Source organism: Erithacus rubecula (assembly GCF_903797595.1).
Source record: "Erithacus rubecula genome assembly, chromosome: 6".
Classification (NCBI taxonomy): domain Eukaryota; kingdom Metazoa; phylum Chordata; class Aves; order Passeriformes; family Muscicapidae; genus Erithacus; species Erithacus rubecula.
In genome coordinates this window covers 24973069-24991139 of record NC_136688.1, presented here as the reverse complement: position 1 = coordinate 24991139, position 18071 = coordinate 24973069, and the positions used below count along the sequence as shown (strand labels likewise).

Below are 18071 nucleotides of genomic sequence, written 5' to 3'. Positions count from 1 at the left end.
CTTCCTAATGCCCACCATCCCATGGAATCTCTGTGCTGTAATAACAGTTAAGCTCATGTGGAAATACTTTTTGCAGTCAGGGTGCTTCTAATATTTTACTTGGGACTCTCTACAGGACACTTGCACAGAATTTACACAGCCATTAGCTCAGCTGGCACAGTGCTCAGAGCACAGTGCTAATAACACCAAGGGTTCAAGCCATTCACTTCAGAGCTAGATTTGATGATCCTTCTGTGTCCCTTCCAGTTCAGAATGTTCTGTGAAATATTTGACTGAATTTGGTCAATGGACTCAAAAGCCTTTGAGAGAAGGAAACCAACAGTGAGGTCTCTTTTCATGAATTTCTTCAGAAATTCAGTTTAAAAAATATATTCCTCATGACATTAAAGAATACTGTATCTCATCTTCAGCTACTAGAAAGTAAAATGACCAGCACTGTCTTTGAAATTTAACCTCAGTGCTAACTAATTCCTTTCATCTCAGTCATCTTTCCTGTCTAGCTGGGTGTACTTACACTGATGTAAAAACAGACATGGTGCTTTGGATATCACTTATAAAATCTTGTACCCTACTTTGGAATCCAAAGAGGATTGAATTCAGTTCCTCAACATCCATCATTGCCAGTATACCCATCGGCACTCCAATACACAAGATTTTTCAATTACTGATTTTTCCCTCCTTTTTGCTAGCATGTAAATATTAATTTGCTTTGTCATTTTGAACAATGATCATGAACTTTGGTCTTTGACCTGAGGCAAATGTCAAAAGTGCCAGGATCCTGAACACCTGAATCGTCTTCATTTTTTCTCTCTCATTAGGAAACAATTTAAAAGGTTTTAATTTTAATATCACACCAAAAAAAAGCTCATAAAACCCTCTTTGTGGTCAGTAGAGATTTTAAGGTAAAACTAAAAATTAGCTTCTTTCCCCCAGTGCCATGCTCAGGAGCATCACTACCAGCTACTGAAATCACAAACAGACACTTCCCATTGCCTGTGAACACTCCCATCCTCCCACTGGAGCTTTTCAGCCAGGAGAATGGGGTGAGGCACTGTGTCTGGGAACTATGGCAACCCAGAGCAGCCAGCTGTTTCCCCTCAAGGAGCAGCCCTCTCCAAGTAACAGCAACCATAATCTGCTGCTAAAAAATACTGAAATGGAGGAAACAAAATTCTGAAAGCAAATCTGGCTTGTTCATTTATTCTGCCCCCACAGTTATCCAACCTAGAGACAAGCAGCAATTAACCCAAGCCTGTGAATACATTAGCATCCAACACAAACTCTGCAGAAGCAAGCACCCACCCTTTTGCTGGGGTTGGGGAGGGTTTTTTTTTTTGTTTTCTCTTACCTTGCACGACTTTCCTCACATGAATCTCACAGTCCTTATGCCCTTTCTCATCCCTGGTTTCCTTTCTATTCTCAGCTCTATTCTTTGCACATGCTGCTGTGTGTGAACAGACTATATTCCCTGTTCTCCTTTGAAAAAGATGCTTTCTCATCTCCTTACAGCAAACTTCAGCAATCCTTTCCTCACTTCTCATCTACCTCCTGCATACCCTCAGTGAAGAAAATGACCTTTCTGCTCATGGAAATGTCAACAAAAGAATGTTGCACTAAACCACAAGGGACTTCAAACCTTCAATGTTTTTGGAATTTGTCAGAAGTTCACAACAGAAGTACTCTCTCTCCTGCAACTTTTGTCCCTGATCTATTTAAACACATGAAAGGTAAAGAAAGTGGAAAATTTAATTATTTATTTGTTACTGAAAGACAGGAACAACCAATTGATGGGATTTAAGGTGATATATTGTATTTAAAAAAATAAACCCTAAAACCCCCTAAAACCCTCTTTCCAATTCAATTGTGTTTAATTAATTAAAAAATGAAAGAGGGAGAGAGAATCTGGGTTGCTCTAAACTTGCAGTAGCACACCTTTCTCAAAGGAAAAATTTTATTCAGTTCAGCTGATTTAAGTATTCACTGATTCCAGAAATAGTGGCTCCACTCACCTGTACAATCATCATATTAAGCATATATTCTCCTTCTTCCCTTGGGATCAGTCTGGTGACTACTTAAGCTTTTAGTGAACTGATTGAGCTCACTAAATGTGCAGAAAACTCATCTCAGGGGAGTACTGATGATGTGACCTGAATCAGCTGCACCACTGCTGACTCAGGAGAGCAGGAAGAGGACCATATGGACAGGAGCAAGAAGTGAGGATAGGACTGTCCCTTTTGCTGCTAAACAGACTCTTTCACCTGGTAAAACTCACCAACAGGGATACTACATGAAAAAGTGTTGGCACTACTAGCAAAAGCAGCACAAGATGCCTTATATTACAGCCCTGAAGGCTGGTCAGGAAACAGATCACATGCCTGTCTCCTTTCCAGCACAGATTATTATTCACTCTCAGAAAAGGGAAATACTTCACATGGGTCTCATTCCATGAAATAATAACATAAGCTCTGTGACCTTTGCCAAGAGCACACATTTAGGATTCAGAAAGCTCTGAGATTTATTTGGAATTCATAAAACATCCCTTTAAAAAAATCTACCTTTCCTAAGGACATGTTATATCCAATATGACATGGTATGAGCCAGTATCACAAACAAGCAAAACCTCTTACCTGTCACCAGAAACAGAGATCAGATGTTTGCAATCATTACTGAATTTCATCCCAGTTACAATCTCTGTGAGAAATAAAGCACAAAAAACAAATGTTCCCTGAATTATTCAAATGGACAGAAGGGATCATTAGCCAAATAGCCTGTCTGCACTCAGTAATTCACACTTCACAGACCAATATGCCCCAATTACCATAACCATCTAACCAAGAGTCTAGGCTTGACATGCAAAGGCAAAATACACAGCTAAATACCCATGGCAAAATATACATGAAGACTGAATTCTCTTTTTGCCTATAATAGAAAATGTCCTGCATGGTAGAAGCTGAGTGTATATCATAATGAAACTTAATATACACTGAAAAACCCACAGAGTACTTTATAGGCCATTAGAAAATCTGTGTAAATAAAGACATGGTTTGACCAGTGTGTGTGTGCACTTGTTTGCAAAATGCAAAAACAGAACTTGCAATAAAATAAGCTATTACAACTTCATCAAACTACTATCTATTCAAAAATACCAATTAGGTAAACTTTGGTGGGGAGGAATCTTCAGAAAGCTTTGACTAGTATCAGACCCTACTATATAGTCATCAGCAGAAAAAAATGAATTTCCAGAATTTTATAAGCCTTACCTGAGTGTCCATACATGGTTGCAACACACTCGCCAGAATAGAAATCAAAGATGGAGAGGTTCTTGTCAGAACAACTGGTTGCAATATAAAGACCAGAAGGATCTGTTTGCACCTGGTTTAGGAGACCAGAGGAATGCAAAGATCTGGTGAGAAACTCTCTTCAAACTACATAAAAATAGTCCAGAATACTCAAGATGGTCAGAATAAAATGGAAGTAATTTTAGACTGTCTCCAACCTAATCAGAGACTGAAGGTACTTAAATTAAATGCCTTCATGACTGTGAAGGTATTGCCACCAATGGACAGATTCTACCTCTCTCCTACTTTCTTTTAACTGTTGAGGTCTTACTTTTTTCTATGTTAAGATCAAAAAAAACAAGAAACCCCCACCCCAAAACACACACACCATAAAAAAAAAAGAAAAAAAGAAAAAAAAAATCAGCGCTGACAGAGTTAAGTGAAATATTACAGGATTCAAGTCTTCAGGAGTGAAAGCGAAAAAGAACACTGCCAGAAAACTGTCTTTGATAATGATGCTGTCACATCTCCAGCATTGCAACTCCCATTTTTCATCTATTTTTTTATTGCTTGTTTCTTCATATGCACCTATTAGTTGCTTTATCTTGGATTAAATATAAAATCCCCTGCAAATGCCTCACCAGGTCTAAAGCAGTACTACACATCAAATACAGTTACTGTCATCAAACGTCCTGCTCTGTCCTTTACAGAATTTTAAGGAACTGAGAGGGTAAACTGTGTTTTTCAAGGGAGATGTGGTATTTAGATAATGGTAACTCTTTTGGTTTGTTATGTTTATTTTACTGATGTTTGCTTCCAGTGTCACTGTTTGGGTTCTACTCATTAAACTGCGATGTGTATTATGATCTCAGAATAACATGCCAAGAAAGTTTAAATTCCAGAGACAACCATAATCCCTTGGTTACATAATTGTCTTAAAAATGAGCAAAACAACAGTAAAAGTACTTGAGATACCCCACTTGAGATACACATTTTAAAAAACAACACCAAAAACCCCATAAAGGATATTAAAACCAAAAAATCCATCTCCCAGAATATCATAGCTTTTAGTCTGAGAAAAACAAAAATCTAATCGAGCACCTAAGCTTATCTGCAATTTAAAGTGCAGCATCAATTCTTCATTTTCTTTATTCTGGTTTACAAATAATTTGTAGGAATTATAATAGGCAAAGAGAAAGACCTTATCTTTCTCTGTAAAAAAAAAAAAGAGTTCACACTGAACAAAACTGTTTGTTTTCCCCTCCCTTTTTACCCAGTTATTTACACCCATCAATAGTTTCAGCTAGAAGAGAACTATAAGTATCATCTCTCCCTGCCTGACCAATTCAGAGTTAACCAAATTAAAGCTTGCTATTAAATGTATTGATCAAATGCATCTTTAACACTGTCAGGATTGGGGCACTGCCCACCTCTCCAGGACTCTTGTTCCAGTGTTTGACCAAACTCTCAGTAAAGAAATGCTTCCTAATGTCCCCATTGCAGCTTTGAACCATTCTCATATATCCTGTCACTGGATCCCAGGGAGAAGAGCTCAGCACCTCCCCCTCTGTCCCTTCCCCAGGAAGCTGTAGAGAGCAATGCAGCCACCCTTCAGCCTCTTCCTCTCCAAACTAGATAAGCCCTCAGTTTATCAGCAAATCCTCAGCTGCTCCTCATAGGACATTCTTTCCAGTCCCTAATAATAATACTGCTGAGCTGTGCAGCAGCAGAAAATCACAGTGAAAAAAAAATACAATGAAGAAGCTTATTTGGCAACTTCAGAAACATTCTGATTTTGTCAACAGGTTTTCCCTTTGAAGGCAAGAATGCAGTTCTTCCACTCAGCTGTGAATCTTGAACACACCTGATTTACCAAGGTAAGCACTGGATTGTGACAGAAGCAGGCATGCAGCCCTGGCCCGAGGCCTGGATGCACTAAGCAGGTAGAAAATTTAAACAGACTCTTTCTAAGCAGTAGCAGGCTTGTCCAGAACTCCAAGACCCAGGCTCTTCAAGTCCAATACTATTTAATTTTATAAACTCAAAGAGTTTCCCTTTAGACTTGCCATCTGAAATCCATTTCACACACACTAATTAACAGGCATTTCCACTTTAAAAATCCTAACAAAACCAGTCAAAAAATCCAGAATGAGCTCTCTGGAGTAGAAAGTTAAAGGATTAAATTAAATGGATTAAATCATCTCCTGACAGATACTGGTGCAGTTCTACTTGTTTACAGCATGGTCCTGTGACTCATTTCAGAAATAGGACAGACAGAAAAATCATAGATCAGCTTCAGCATTCACTAACTTTTTCCTGGTTTAGCCTGATGAAATCCAAATACATTACCAGCCCTTAAGGCTGGAAGTAGGAGGAAGCAGCAGCAGGGTAAAGGAGAGAGTATGTAGCAAGAAGAGAAAAAACAAACAAACCAACAACAAAAAAACCCAAAACAAAATAAAAACAACAAACAAACAAACAAACTGTATTCAGATTTGTATTTCATTTTCTTGCCCCTGGGCTGCATTCAGAAAAGCTGGAAAAAAATTGAAAAAGGAAGGAAACAGCTTACTTTGATAAGGGTGCCATCTTCACCTTGGGATCCTTTGTAAAGCTTCTTCTGTTTCCCACTGCTTATGTTGAAAACCCTGAGGGGATGACATAAGATTACATGGCTCATTGTGTCCAGGTACTACTCTGGGGCTGTTGCCACCAGGATGCTTTTCTCTCCCTGTTCCTCATTCCATATAAAATACAGGAAACAGGGCCAAGCCACAGGAAGCGGAGAAATGATCTCCATGATCTCCATGAAGTATTATCACTAGTCAGTTAAATGGTTCAAGAAAGAAACAACCTCAAAAGTAATGCAGAGACAGATTATCTGAATTAAATTGAGGCTTTATTCTCAAGCCAATAATCAATCAGTCCTCACTTCTGCAAAAATAGCTTGGCTCCTTTGTAACAGACCAAAGGATTAAGAGAGCAAGACACTTTAGGTTACAATACAAAACCAAATTACAACCAGTAGTGATATTTAGCTATGACCAACGCTCTTAACACCTCACGCATAGGAGGAGACATACAACTACAGAGATACTCCTTTGCTTTCAAGCAGACAGATTAGAGAAATGGATAAAAAGGGAGCAGAGAATGGATTCCACTTGTTCAATGACAGTCACATCTAGCTCAGTTTTAAGTTCCCACAGTTCCAGGAATTCCAGAGGACCTCACAGTTTCTTATGAAGTATCTTCAAAACCAAAATTTACCACACTGCAGAAGTTCTTGCCCCACAGTTCAATGATGTGCCAAGGAAGGCACACTTGCTCCCCCCAGTAGAAAGCCTTTGCTCTGCAGAAACCAATAGTCCCATGGGAATTGCATGCTTTCACAGCTTTTTATCAGTGAGGGGAAAGACAGAGTTCAACCTCACAGGGCCTCAGATTCACCTGAAAACATCATATCAAAGAACTTCGAAGAATAATGATGGAGATAGGGCTGCCTTGTTTATGACTGCAAAAATATTTTCAAGATGAGAAGGAAACTAACCTGATGTTACGATCCTGGCATCCAATAGCTGCATATTTCCAGCTGGGATCCACATCCATGTCATAAAGGGTGGTCTTCCTAACAATGTGATGTGTTCGGGTAAACTGGACCCCTTCTCCTGTCTAAATATATGGGTAAAAATTGTGTCAAAATCAAGTAGCTAATCCATTATTAAAAACAAGTAAATACAGACAAGTCTTCTGACACAGCCAGCACAAAACAATCCTTCCCAGGGAGCTGCTGGGAGCAGATGGGACTGGAAGCACAAGGAACTATTCCTTCCAGCCCATGCTCTTTCATGAGTCCTCACAATAGCTCTGGCAGTGAAAGAAAAGCAGATATCCTAACAGTTCTCTATTTCACATCTTGCTGTGAGAGGTCAGGCTGGGAGTTGCTGCATGCTTCACAGAACTAGTTCTCTGAATGTAATCTCTTCTCTGGAGTCAGTGGGAAGCATTGAGGCTGAAATAGCAACAAGCTCATACAGAAACACTGATATCATTCTTTGAAGTAACTCTTTTGTGAAGAGATTCTAAATTAGAAGTGTACAAAGAGTTGTGGTAAGGCTACCTTCTGTGCAGTGCGGAAATAGATGCTCTTGTCTGCCCCACAGCTTATCATTCGCACTTTCCCATCGTTGGCTGGAATAAAAAGGCAGGAGACAAGAGATAAACACATACACAAGGTGAAGGAAGTGTTGCAATTTATACCACTGCTCATTTATTCCAGTTCTGATTAGCTAAGACTGACTCCTCCCCAAGCAGCAAAACAGAAGCCCCTTCTCAGGGACAGCATTTGTCTTCCATGCTCAGAGTGCAGGAGACCTTAACACAGAGGCTTTTCAGAACAGATTAGGATGTAGTTCTCTCTTCTCCCTTACCAATATGCTCATATCTCTGAGTGCCACAGCACTCTGTGACAATATGGCATATGCACACTCAGCAAACTTCAGCAGAAAATTACAGCCACAAAAGGACAAGAGCAGTGCTCAAATTCAGCTTTGAAGGGAGGACATGATTTGCTACCTGCAAACTTCACTGCAGTGATGGAAGAAGAATGTTCATCCAGGGTTTGCTGCAGGCTATAGTCCTTCCCAGCATCCAAGACATGAATCAATCTATCCCGACTGGCTGAGGCTAAGAGCTTCAAACCTGTCAGAAAGTGAAAAAGACTGTAAGATCATGACTTAAATTTTTAAAACAGCTCATTATATTGTAGCTAACTGCATAGATGGACACAAAGTAACACACCTGAATTTAGTATTATAATAATAAACAGAACAAGTTTCAATCTGAACATACAATATTCCAATAAAAAGTAAGAGAAAGAAGACTTTTTCAAAGCCTGGCTCTACTGGCCCAACATTAGAAGCCTGCTCTGAAATCCAGGAGTAGTTCAGCATGACAATTCTAACATACCACAGTTGGACATTCTGACTTGCTCAACATTACATGCATAGGCAAAGGGGAAGCAGCTCAATTGCATTTACCTGTGTCAGGTTTGGAGTATTCCAGACATAGGATTTCAGAGTCATGGGCTTCCACTTTCAGCATTTCCTTCAGAGACTGCAACTCATATATTCTAGGACATAACATGGCTCATTTCAGTATGTTTAATAAAATTAGCAAGATCTGGTTATTTTCTTATGCCTGACCAGTCTGCAATCTGCATAAGAAGCTTTATGGGATTACCTGAGAGTGCCTATCCTGTCCCCTGAGGCCAGGTGCTCCCCACTGGGACTCACACAGACAGTGCGTATCCCCACCTTCGTATCCAGAACTTGAGCATCAGCTTTCTCTGCACTTCCTGCTGAGTTGTAATCAGTGTCCAGAAGTACCTGAGTGTTGTCATCTACATAGATGATTTTCATCAAGTCCTGGGGACACAATACATCCAGAAATATTTACCAGTTACAAAATATTAAAGTCAAACATCTGCCTTAGAAACTGAGCTCCTGGCCAACATAAATATTTTATTGACTTCAATGCTGTAATTGGTAGGACCTTTTAGTTAGGAGCAAGCACTAAGCCCCTTCAGACTGTAGGATGAAAGTTTCACAGTTGTGTTTCACAACCACCCCTTTGAAAAGATTTAAGCTAGAAACTAACAGCATCTCCTGCACTACTGCCAAGCTCTGGCATTAGTGATTACAACATATTAGGGCACATAGAAATATGAAAGACTTCTAGAGGATTATCCAAATCAGCCTTCTGAGTAGTGACAGAAAAAGCAAGAATTTTTCCACCTGATTCCTGAGGTCAGGGCTGCTGTGTCCAGAGATTTTCCCAACTCACATGAGAACAGAAGAAAATGTCTATATGTCATCACTGTTCTGTATGATTAGCCTCCCTCTTATATAGATGAAGTGAATGCAAACTTTTTCATTCATTTTCCCAAACCTCTGCTTAATTTAATGCACCTTTTCCAAACAAATCTTAAAAGTGGTTACACATCACAGAGGTGCAGAAAAAGAGAACCAACTCTTCTGAAACATATGGCCCTTATGGAAGAGACTAAGCTTGATGAATCTTTGGGTAGTTTATGAAAACAGCAATAGTCCCCAGGACCATTTCAGACAACCTGTCCTTCCACCCAGTAGTCCTTTTGTGCTTCTTCAGGTTCATACATTTAACCAGATTTGTGCTCAGTTTACAGAAACCTGTTTGACTTGGAGATCTTAAGAAATTTGGGCCTTAACTTGGGAATCTGTGTGTGAAGAAGAGCAACCCCAAGGACCAGGAGGTGATCCAAACCTAGGATCTTACATTGCTGAGGATGTTGCGGTGCAGGGCTGTGCCGTGGATGTTGGAGCTTTCAGTGTTCCACAGACGAATGGTGTTGTCAGAGGAGCAGGTGATGAAAGAACCAGGGGGGAGACAGGGCTGATTGTTGTCCTTCACTTCTGGATACATCTAAGGGCAAGTAAAACCAACCCCTTAATAATATTTCCTGGCATCTGGCACCCTAGACACTGGTAGCAAGTTTCAAAACGAGACAAAAGGGGTGTCCTCTCTGTTTTCTAAAGGTGAGAGCCAGACAGTTCTGACAAAAGCCTATTTGCAGACCAGAGCTTTCTACTGACTTCAAATAAATGTTCACTGAGCTTCTCTCATCACAGAAAACCTCCTTAAGAAACATGCAACAAAACAGTATCCTTTATTTCTGGTGGTTCAAAGAGAGCACCTCAAATCCCACATAATGACCATGGAACAACTACCTTGCACTGTTTACAACTTTCATCTACTACTGTCAGTTTATCATTCAGAAGGAAAGTGTGCAATGCAATTAATAAATAATAACAGAGTTCTCAACTTCTTCCCACTTTCTTTCCATTTTCCCCTCTCCTGACCACAATTAGACATATTTCAACATATTAACAACTCCATTGTTTCCTATTCTTCCTTTCCTTCTGTCTGTCCCTCTGAGGGAAAGCCAACTAGACAGATGGCAAGATGACAGACACTTGAGAGGCTACTTCTCCATGTTCAGGTGACTATGTTAGGAAGAACCAGAGTTCAAATTATATCACTTGTTTCATGTTTTTGACTTTGAAACACTTGCTCACCACAGATCTCAATTTTTCTGACATCAGCAATAAACTCCTGTGTGTTTTCTAAAGGATGCTCTGTATTCAGCTTTGTTCCATTTTGCTCCTTCTCCCATCTCTCACCTTTTAAGGGTGGAATTTTTTTCCCAATAGCACCACACATTTGGTCAGCCACTGCAGTGCAGCCAGAGAACAGTTCCCAGGCCCAGTAGCAAACACACTAACCACAGGTGAAAATCTAAGTAAATTCTTTCCCTCTACAGTAAGTATTTGCATTGAAATTCAGCAGCTCATCTGATGACTTTCTCAGCTGCAACTCACAATCCAACACATAACACCTGTGTCTGCAGACAACATACCTCAATGTTCCACACACATGAAGAGTGATACAAAGCAGAGTACACCTTGCCCACTTTCTTCGGATCTTTGACATCCCACACATACAGGCTGTGGTCATTGTAGACACAGGAAAGCCACTGGTTGGTGGGGTCAAAGGTCAAGGCAATTGTGTCTGGATACTTTGCATCAGCCACACCAGAGAAAAGACGGCTGCAAAACAGAGAACAACAGCCTGATTAACTGGTGTTCTCTAGGAGCTGGGGCAATGCTCAAACAGGGCAGCTCAGATTCTCCATGGGATGCTGTTGAGATGAACTCAACAACTACTGTGGCATCTACAGGTAGAGAGAGTGGCTGGCCAGGAAGACCTGTCTCTTGAACAACTGGAGTGCCAAAAGAATCCTGAAAGTCCCACGGCAAAAGTCTTTCTCCTTGCCATCCAACCGTAATCCAGTCATACAGGACAAGCCTGCAACACATCAGAGAGACCTGCAACAGGCTGCCAATTTTAATGCATAAAAAGAGCAAGCTGCAGATGGCAAAGGTCTGGGGAACAGATCTAACCCCCCCCCACCAAGCCTCCCTTGCTCCCCTCCACCTTCTCCACAGTACCTGGCCTCGGTCACACTTGCAATGTCAGTTCCCAGGAAGTGTGGCTTGGGCAGAGTAGTGACAAAGTGAAGGTTCAGAGGGTTAAAAATCCGCACAGTGCCATCAGCGCAGCCACAGAAGATGTAGTCATGATTCACAGAGATGCAGTTTGCCACAGTGGTCTGAGGAGGACACAGCACATGAGACAGCAAATGAGAAATGTGCTCTCACATCAAAGGTCACCAGACACATGACAGGGAGAACAGCAAACTGACAGACAAAGGAGTCATGGTCAGAGGAGCTATAGTGAAGTCAAGCCCTGGCAGCAAGGAAAAGCCTAAAAATCCATTTTTCATTTCTGAAGAACTTTCCAGCCAAGATCCACTGCAGATCCCAAGCAGTTAGAAAAAAGCTCAGCTTCTCTGCCACCCACTATGATGAGGCCAGCAGAGCTACACATTTGCTCCAGCTGAGCCCTGCTCTGAACATTGCTTTTATTTCTGTGACATTCAACAACACTGGCAGGCAAGCAGCACCTTACCCTGTACCAGAACACCAACACATTACCTGTCAGGAGGGGAAAAGAAACAAAACAAAATGGATTTTCTTCCCCTCCCTTTGGAATCTGTACAAATGGCAGAAAATGGTACAAAATGAAGTGTGGTGAAAAGGGGATGAGTTCAATGCAAAAAGTTTTTTTCCAACTTACTGTGAAGCTGTCTGTATTCTGAGCAAGAGTGAAAGGCAGATTTTAGAGAGAAAGGAAGGGAAAGAAAAGAAGAGGCATTTCACTTGAGTGAAAATGTGGACAGACTTTTTCCCTTGATTTTAATACACTGGATCCTTGCAGGTGGGCGTTACACTCAATAGAAAAGAAAACAAATGTGATCAAGTTCTTAACTATGGGCCAGCCTGGTGGTTTAGAATAGCCAAATCAACTGACACCTTGGGAACCTGTATTTGAGATATGCAAGCCAAGTAAAACACTGCAGAAGCCAGAATCCTTCTAAAACTCCTACTTGCTCCAGCCAAGCCAGGAGGGACCATACAGGAGTTACCATAAGGACATTGCTTTCCCAGTAGATCAGTCACTGTAATGCCGAGGCATGAGAATAAAAGAGCCTCAATGATCAATAAAATCCCTTTGCCAAGAAACAATGCTATTTTTGCCCAGCCTTACAGAGTAAATCACAGGGTTGCAGAGGCACAATTATTTTCACTGCTGGTGGTCAGCCTGTATGTCTGAGTGCCCTTATTATTTGTTGTTCCTGCTCTGCTTGAACAGAATAGGAGGATGTAAACTCACCCTCAGCTCCACCCACTTGTCTAGCAGCCTTTTTTCATTGAATTCACAGAGCAGGCCTGAGGATGTGATACAGAAAGTGCTGTCAGCTTTTTTGCCCCTTCCACAAGCCACGTCCGCAAAGAAGTTGTTCCTCAGTTCTCCAAGCAATCCCGAGCGACCCAGCAAGGGAACTGTGGCATTGACCTATGAACAGAAAACAGTTTGCTACAAATACAGCAAGGCACTTCAGGCAGACTGACCTTTTAGAACATCAACCCCTGAGAACTAAGGTGATTCAAAGAAAGAACTGTCAACAGCCTACAAGGAGAGGTTTTACTTGCTGTTCGTGTTTACATCTGTTCGTAAGCACACAGAAAAATCACCATAGGTGGATTCTACCTCCCAGAGAATAACAAAACAGCTAAAGTTTAAACACTTTGGTTGATGCTTCAAAATTATACTCACAATTCTTTGAGATGCTCATACTAATGTCAAATAGCTCTTCTCACCTCTGTGCTTCAAGGAGTTAAAATGACTGCAATTCTTTTCTCGTTTATTTGTCGTTCAGGATATGTGACTACTAAAGAGCAAGTATGCTGCTATGCAACTCCAGAAGCAATGTCCCTACCTCAGTGCAAGATGAGACAAGCTTTTGGTGCTACCAGCCCATGAGACTTGAGAGCCAGGGGTGGAAGGCTAGCCTTGCATCCCAGAAAAACAAAAAAGTTCCCACTTCACACAGCTCACTGGGGCAAAATCCACCCTGCTCTAAGATAGAAAATGATTGTATACAGGGTGGCCTTGATGCACTTTCTCTCACCTTGGAGGTTTTGCTGTCATCCAGGTACCAAAACTTGATATGTCGATTTCCAGCAGTGACAAAGTAACTGCAGTCCTCCGAGAATGACACTGCTGTCACTTTACTTGAGACTTTGTTGGCTGCCACTACAATGTTTTTCTGGAAACACAATTGTTTAGATTGCTTAATTTCTTTGCTTAGAAGCAAAGGAAATTAATTTCAATTACAGGCACATATCCAAGCAGTGCAGCAGGGAAAAGATGAAGCCCAAACTATTCCCCATTCACATCTGTATACAACCTCCCCAGCATTAGCTGGGAACATTGCTTTGGCAGACAGTATAATTCACATTTATATTTTTATTCCTCTTCCCCATTAACTATGATCAAGAACAAATTAGCAGGTACTAGTGCCTGCAGGAACTTGGTGTCTGAGCCATGACAAACATGTTGGTTGCACAATCACCAGGAGCTCAGAGCAAACCCATTTCCCTTCCTAAATAGCAAATACAGATATAGGCCAGCACAAGGAATAACTCTCCCTGCCCCCAGGCAGCAATGAGGGGGAAACAAGTATTTTTTCATGGAGAAAACTGTACTGGTTCTTCCACAAAGTATTCCTTCTCTTTAAACACATTACCAAAAGACTCAAAATACACAGAGACCATTCCAGTACTGGAAGAGAAAAAGCAAACTTTTTATACCTCAAATATACAACTCAAAATGTCAAAGTTTGGGAAAGGAGGAGGAAGATGTAGAGACAGAAAACAAGATGGACACTGCTCAAGCAGAATGGTCAGATAGCAGGAGGAGGTCCCTGTTCACAGCATCATTGTTCAGTTTTCATCTCCCTGCCTTTCCCCAGTTAAAAGTGAGAATAAAAATGTTTTCTGCTTTGTCTGTTGTGGGTCTGCAAGCATACAGCACATGGCTGACAACAGTGCACCCCTTGTCATTCCTGCTATGTTTCCTTTATCCTTCCTTTCAGGGATTCAGCTGCTCCCAATCTTCCAGACACAATGCCCTCAGCACACAAACCACATCACTCTGAGAGCCCCACTGTGTGCCAGCAGAACTGAAGAAACCAGCACAAGGTAAGTCTAGCCTGCTGCCCCATCACCATGGGGATCCCCCAGCCCAGAATGAAGGAAAGGCAAGTGGGACAGTAATTATCACAACTTCTTCCAAGACAGTGCACAGAGAAAAGCTTAGGACCCTTGCAGACCTCAACATCTGGATCACTGCTGTGGTCAGTATTTAGGGAAGCAAGGGAATCCTACAGTCAACATGGATTTTCTTTTCCATCACAGTCAAATGACTAGGTCTACCAGTGAGGAAAAATGGGGAAATTCAAGCAGCAGCACAGAGGACAGAAGGGTTGTGGTTAAAAGTGCAGGAAAATGCTTCAGGAGATCTGTATTCTTTGTCTTTATCGACTTTGGCCAGGCAAAGTATCTCTAGTTTTGGTATCCAGCCTGCAAAGTAAAGGCCAGTTAGACCTCCCATCACAGTCTGGAGCATAAGCTTCAAGTGTGTGCTCTTCAGCATGGAAGAGACATGTTCAGACAGTCCTCACCTCAGAAGTTCTCATATCCACAATTATATAGTGAACAGAAAATCTGGAAAAGTTTATGTTTACTTTTTGAACTACAAAAAACAAATGTTTAAATGTTTACTAGAGGATAAGACAGGCTTTGTTTCTACCAAGTGTTGCCTCAATACAGTGGCAGGCAGAGTGACTTCCATCAGCTTTCCCTCATTATGAATTCCCTATGTTCCCCTTCTCACCCATCAAGGATGGGATCAGAGTATCACAAACTCTGACATAAAATAATCAAAACAAGCCAAGAGCATCCACCATATTACAAAAGAAATCTCTGGCTGATGAGAGTTCCCTTCCTTAACCTCATAAATCAGTTTTTAATAAGCCTCTAAAAAAGCACAATGGTTTGGCAAGGTTTCAAAGTCCAGGCTTTTCTGGCTGGACAGCAAAATGTAACACATCTCCAAGCATAAAGAATATCCCTTCATGGAAATGGTTTAGACCTTCCCTAAGGGACTATAGCTTCTCTCTTGTCCAAATTTGTCTGTGTCCGTGAATGTCAAAAACCAAACAATAACCACAGAATTTTAAAAAAAACAGAAAGCAAGATGGAACTGAAATAGTTTACAGTCAGACTGGAAGCTCCTTTTGATTTAGCAACACCCTGTGGTCCACCCAACCTCCTGGAACACTTACCTTCCATGACCACACGTTGACAATCATGTCATGCTGGTACCCCACTGACACAATGTACTTGGAGCTGGGGGAGAAGGCCACGCAGGCCACACCGTACTTGTGCTCCTGGAGCTCTGCCACCTGGGAGCGCTCAGCCACGTCCCACACCCGAACCGCTGGCATGTGCCCACTCTGGAAGGGACAAGGACAGACTCAGAACACGAGGTGCAACCCTGAAACCACTCCTGACACATTCGAGCATGTAAATGGGCAGGAGCTTGGAAAAAGATGTCTAGATGGTGCACTCACAACAGGCTTAATGGCTGCTTTGATTCTTTAAAGCCCAGGTTGAGACCAACATCCTAAGGAGTATATGCATTTCAACAGCTGTGCAAACTAATATCACCTCTCCTGCCACAAACCTCCTCTTGTGCTACTCACAAAATGCTAGTCCTTGTTCTAGCACTTTTGATGCACATCCCTGGTCTTTGTAATGGGAACTTAGAGCCTGCTTGTGAAAAGGATTATAACAGATTGCTATCCTTAGACTCAGTGAACAAAAAGCCCTCACATGCTCTGCTCCTAACACAACACAGACATCTGAGATACCAAGCCAGGTCATGCCATACAAAAACATGACATGGCTATTGTGGGAACTCTCACACACCATCTGAGGGAAGCCTCTGAGGGACTAGCAGCATCATTTCTGCCACAAGGTAACACACGGATGCATTCTGCCAGAAGAGTGCAGGCAGGGTAATGTCAAAGTAAAAGACATGGTGGGAACAGAGCCTCTGGTTTAATGTTTGCCCTCCAGAGAAACAGAAATGCCAATTCAGCACTTTCTGCCAGACAAATCTATTCTTTTGTTTAATTGTTTGTTATTAAGCCAAATTAAAACAAGGCACACAAGATGAGCTGAAACGCTGGCCAAAAAATGTGCTTGATGGGCAAATCTTACTCAAGTAACTGCTCATGATTTCATATTGAAGTCTGTCAAAACAGTAGCTTAAAAGATAACATATCCATGGCAACATGGCAGAATGGTACCTTTTTTATTGGTTTTAAGTTAGTCATTTGATTGCGTGGGAGAGGCAAGTCTCATCACAAGTAAAAGTCAAAGCTTATAATTGTACATGTTTTAATTCCCTTGTTCAGAAGCTCTGCTAAGCAACTGCTTGTGGCCTGGAAAAATGCCATGGTCAGATTTAACTGCAGTTGGTACAGTTCTCCCTCCTGCAACACAGAGCTCAGGTCTCAAGGTGCTGGCAAGATGATACAATGAGCTGAATCAGCTGCTCTTCAAAACAACTGCTGTACTTAAACACATACATACATATAAATATTTCCCAGTAACTTAGCATACACCCCAGGACCTTATCAAACTTTTGCATTTCATCTTTTAAGAAATGCACACCAAAAGGCAGCTCTGTGTGACCCCCATGGACAAGGACTCTACACTTCCATGGGGGGAAATAAAAAATAATAATTAAAAAGAGAAAAAATTAGTTTTCTTATGAATTTGAAACATGTTAAAGACATTTAATATGTATGGCAGCCAAGAACTAACCTCCATGCTCTCCTCCCTGAAAAGCCAGCCATGCAGAAAACTAAGATGTTATTAGGCAGAATTAGCATAATGCAGCTGCAAGGGGAGCTTGACAAAGTGAACTCAGAAAGCATTTCCCTGTGGGACAGGGGTTGAACTAAGACATGACTGCTGACACCAGCAGGGGACACTGCTACACTAAGCAATAATTCAAATGTCAGACACGTGGGAGGATACTGAAAAAAAGAAATGGTTTTACAACAGGGCAAGAGGAGACATGTTTTGCAATAAGGGGGGAATAAACCAACAAAAAAGCCAACAAAAAATCCCAAAAAGTCCCCCACAACAAGAATAACAGTAAAACTCCTACAAAGCTCAAGTATAACTGGAACAGCTTTTTTTTTTTTTTTTTCAATAATTTAAATTTGCCATCTACCCCAATGAATTTTCAAGCAGAAAAGTTTGTTAGTAAGAAAAGTACCCACTTCATTTTTCACCATTTTTCTTTCCCCACATAAAAAGAGCTGAGCACCAGAAATAAAAAAAAAAAAAAATTAAAAAAAAAAAAAAAAAAAAAAAGGTACCAGAATCATCAGAACTGAACACTATGGAGAAAATATATATGTTATATATATTAGAACTTTAATACAAAGGAGTTTTGTTAAATTGAGATTTCTAGAGGGCAGGGAGGTATTAATACATATTACAGCTATAAAACCTCATGTTTTCACTAAAAAACTAATGACAACACCTAATGATGGAAAATTTATGCTAACTTTCTCAGTGTTGTGATAGCCTTCATCAAAAAAAACCCACTCTTGTTTCTACCCTTCTTCTGATCCTACAGGACTGAGGAGCTTTGGAGCCACCTGGTGACATGACAGCTGTCATCATGGTGGCCACACTAGGGACCTCTGGA

The 18071-nt window shown here is 41.1% G+C and overlaps 1 protein-coding gene across 4 annotated transcripts in view; it reads right to left on the bottom strand.

Moving 5' to 3' along the window:
* MAPKBP1 (mitogen-activated protein kinase binding protein 1) overlaps positions 1-18071 on the bottom strand; it is a 95987-nt gene that overhangs the window by 25667 nt on the left and 52249 nt on the right. For all 4 annotated transcript variants that reach the window (XM_079309045.1, XM_079309046.1, XM_079309048.1 and 1 more), the window contains exons 6-19: positions 15625-15795; positions 13408-13545; positions 12609-12791; positions 11324-11484; positions 10732-10921; positions 9591-9737; positions 8517-8701; positions 8315-8406; positions 7851-7976; positions 7396-7466; positions 6826-6947; positions 5851-5926; positions 3261-3372; positions 2628-2691 (exon numbers count right to left, since the gene is read on the bottom strand). In XM_079309045.1, coding sequence (XP_079165171.1) covers positions 2628-2691; positions 3261-3372; positions 5851-5926; positions 6826-6947; positions 7396-7466; positions 7851-7976; positions 8315-8406; positions 8517-8701; positions 9591-9737; positions 10732-10921; positions 11324-11484; positions 12609-12791; positions 13408-13545; positions 15625-15795 — 1838 coding nt within the window. The remainder of the gene's footprint in view (positions 1-2627; positions 2692-3260; positions 3373-5850; positions 5927-6825; positions 6948-7395; positions 7467-7850; positions 7977-8314; positions 8407-8516; positions 8702-9590; positions 9738-10731; positions 10922-11323; positions 11485-12608; positions 12792-13407; positions 13546-15624; positions 15796-18071) is intronic.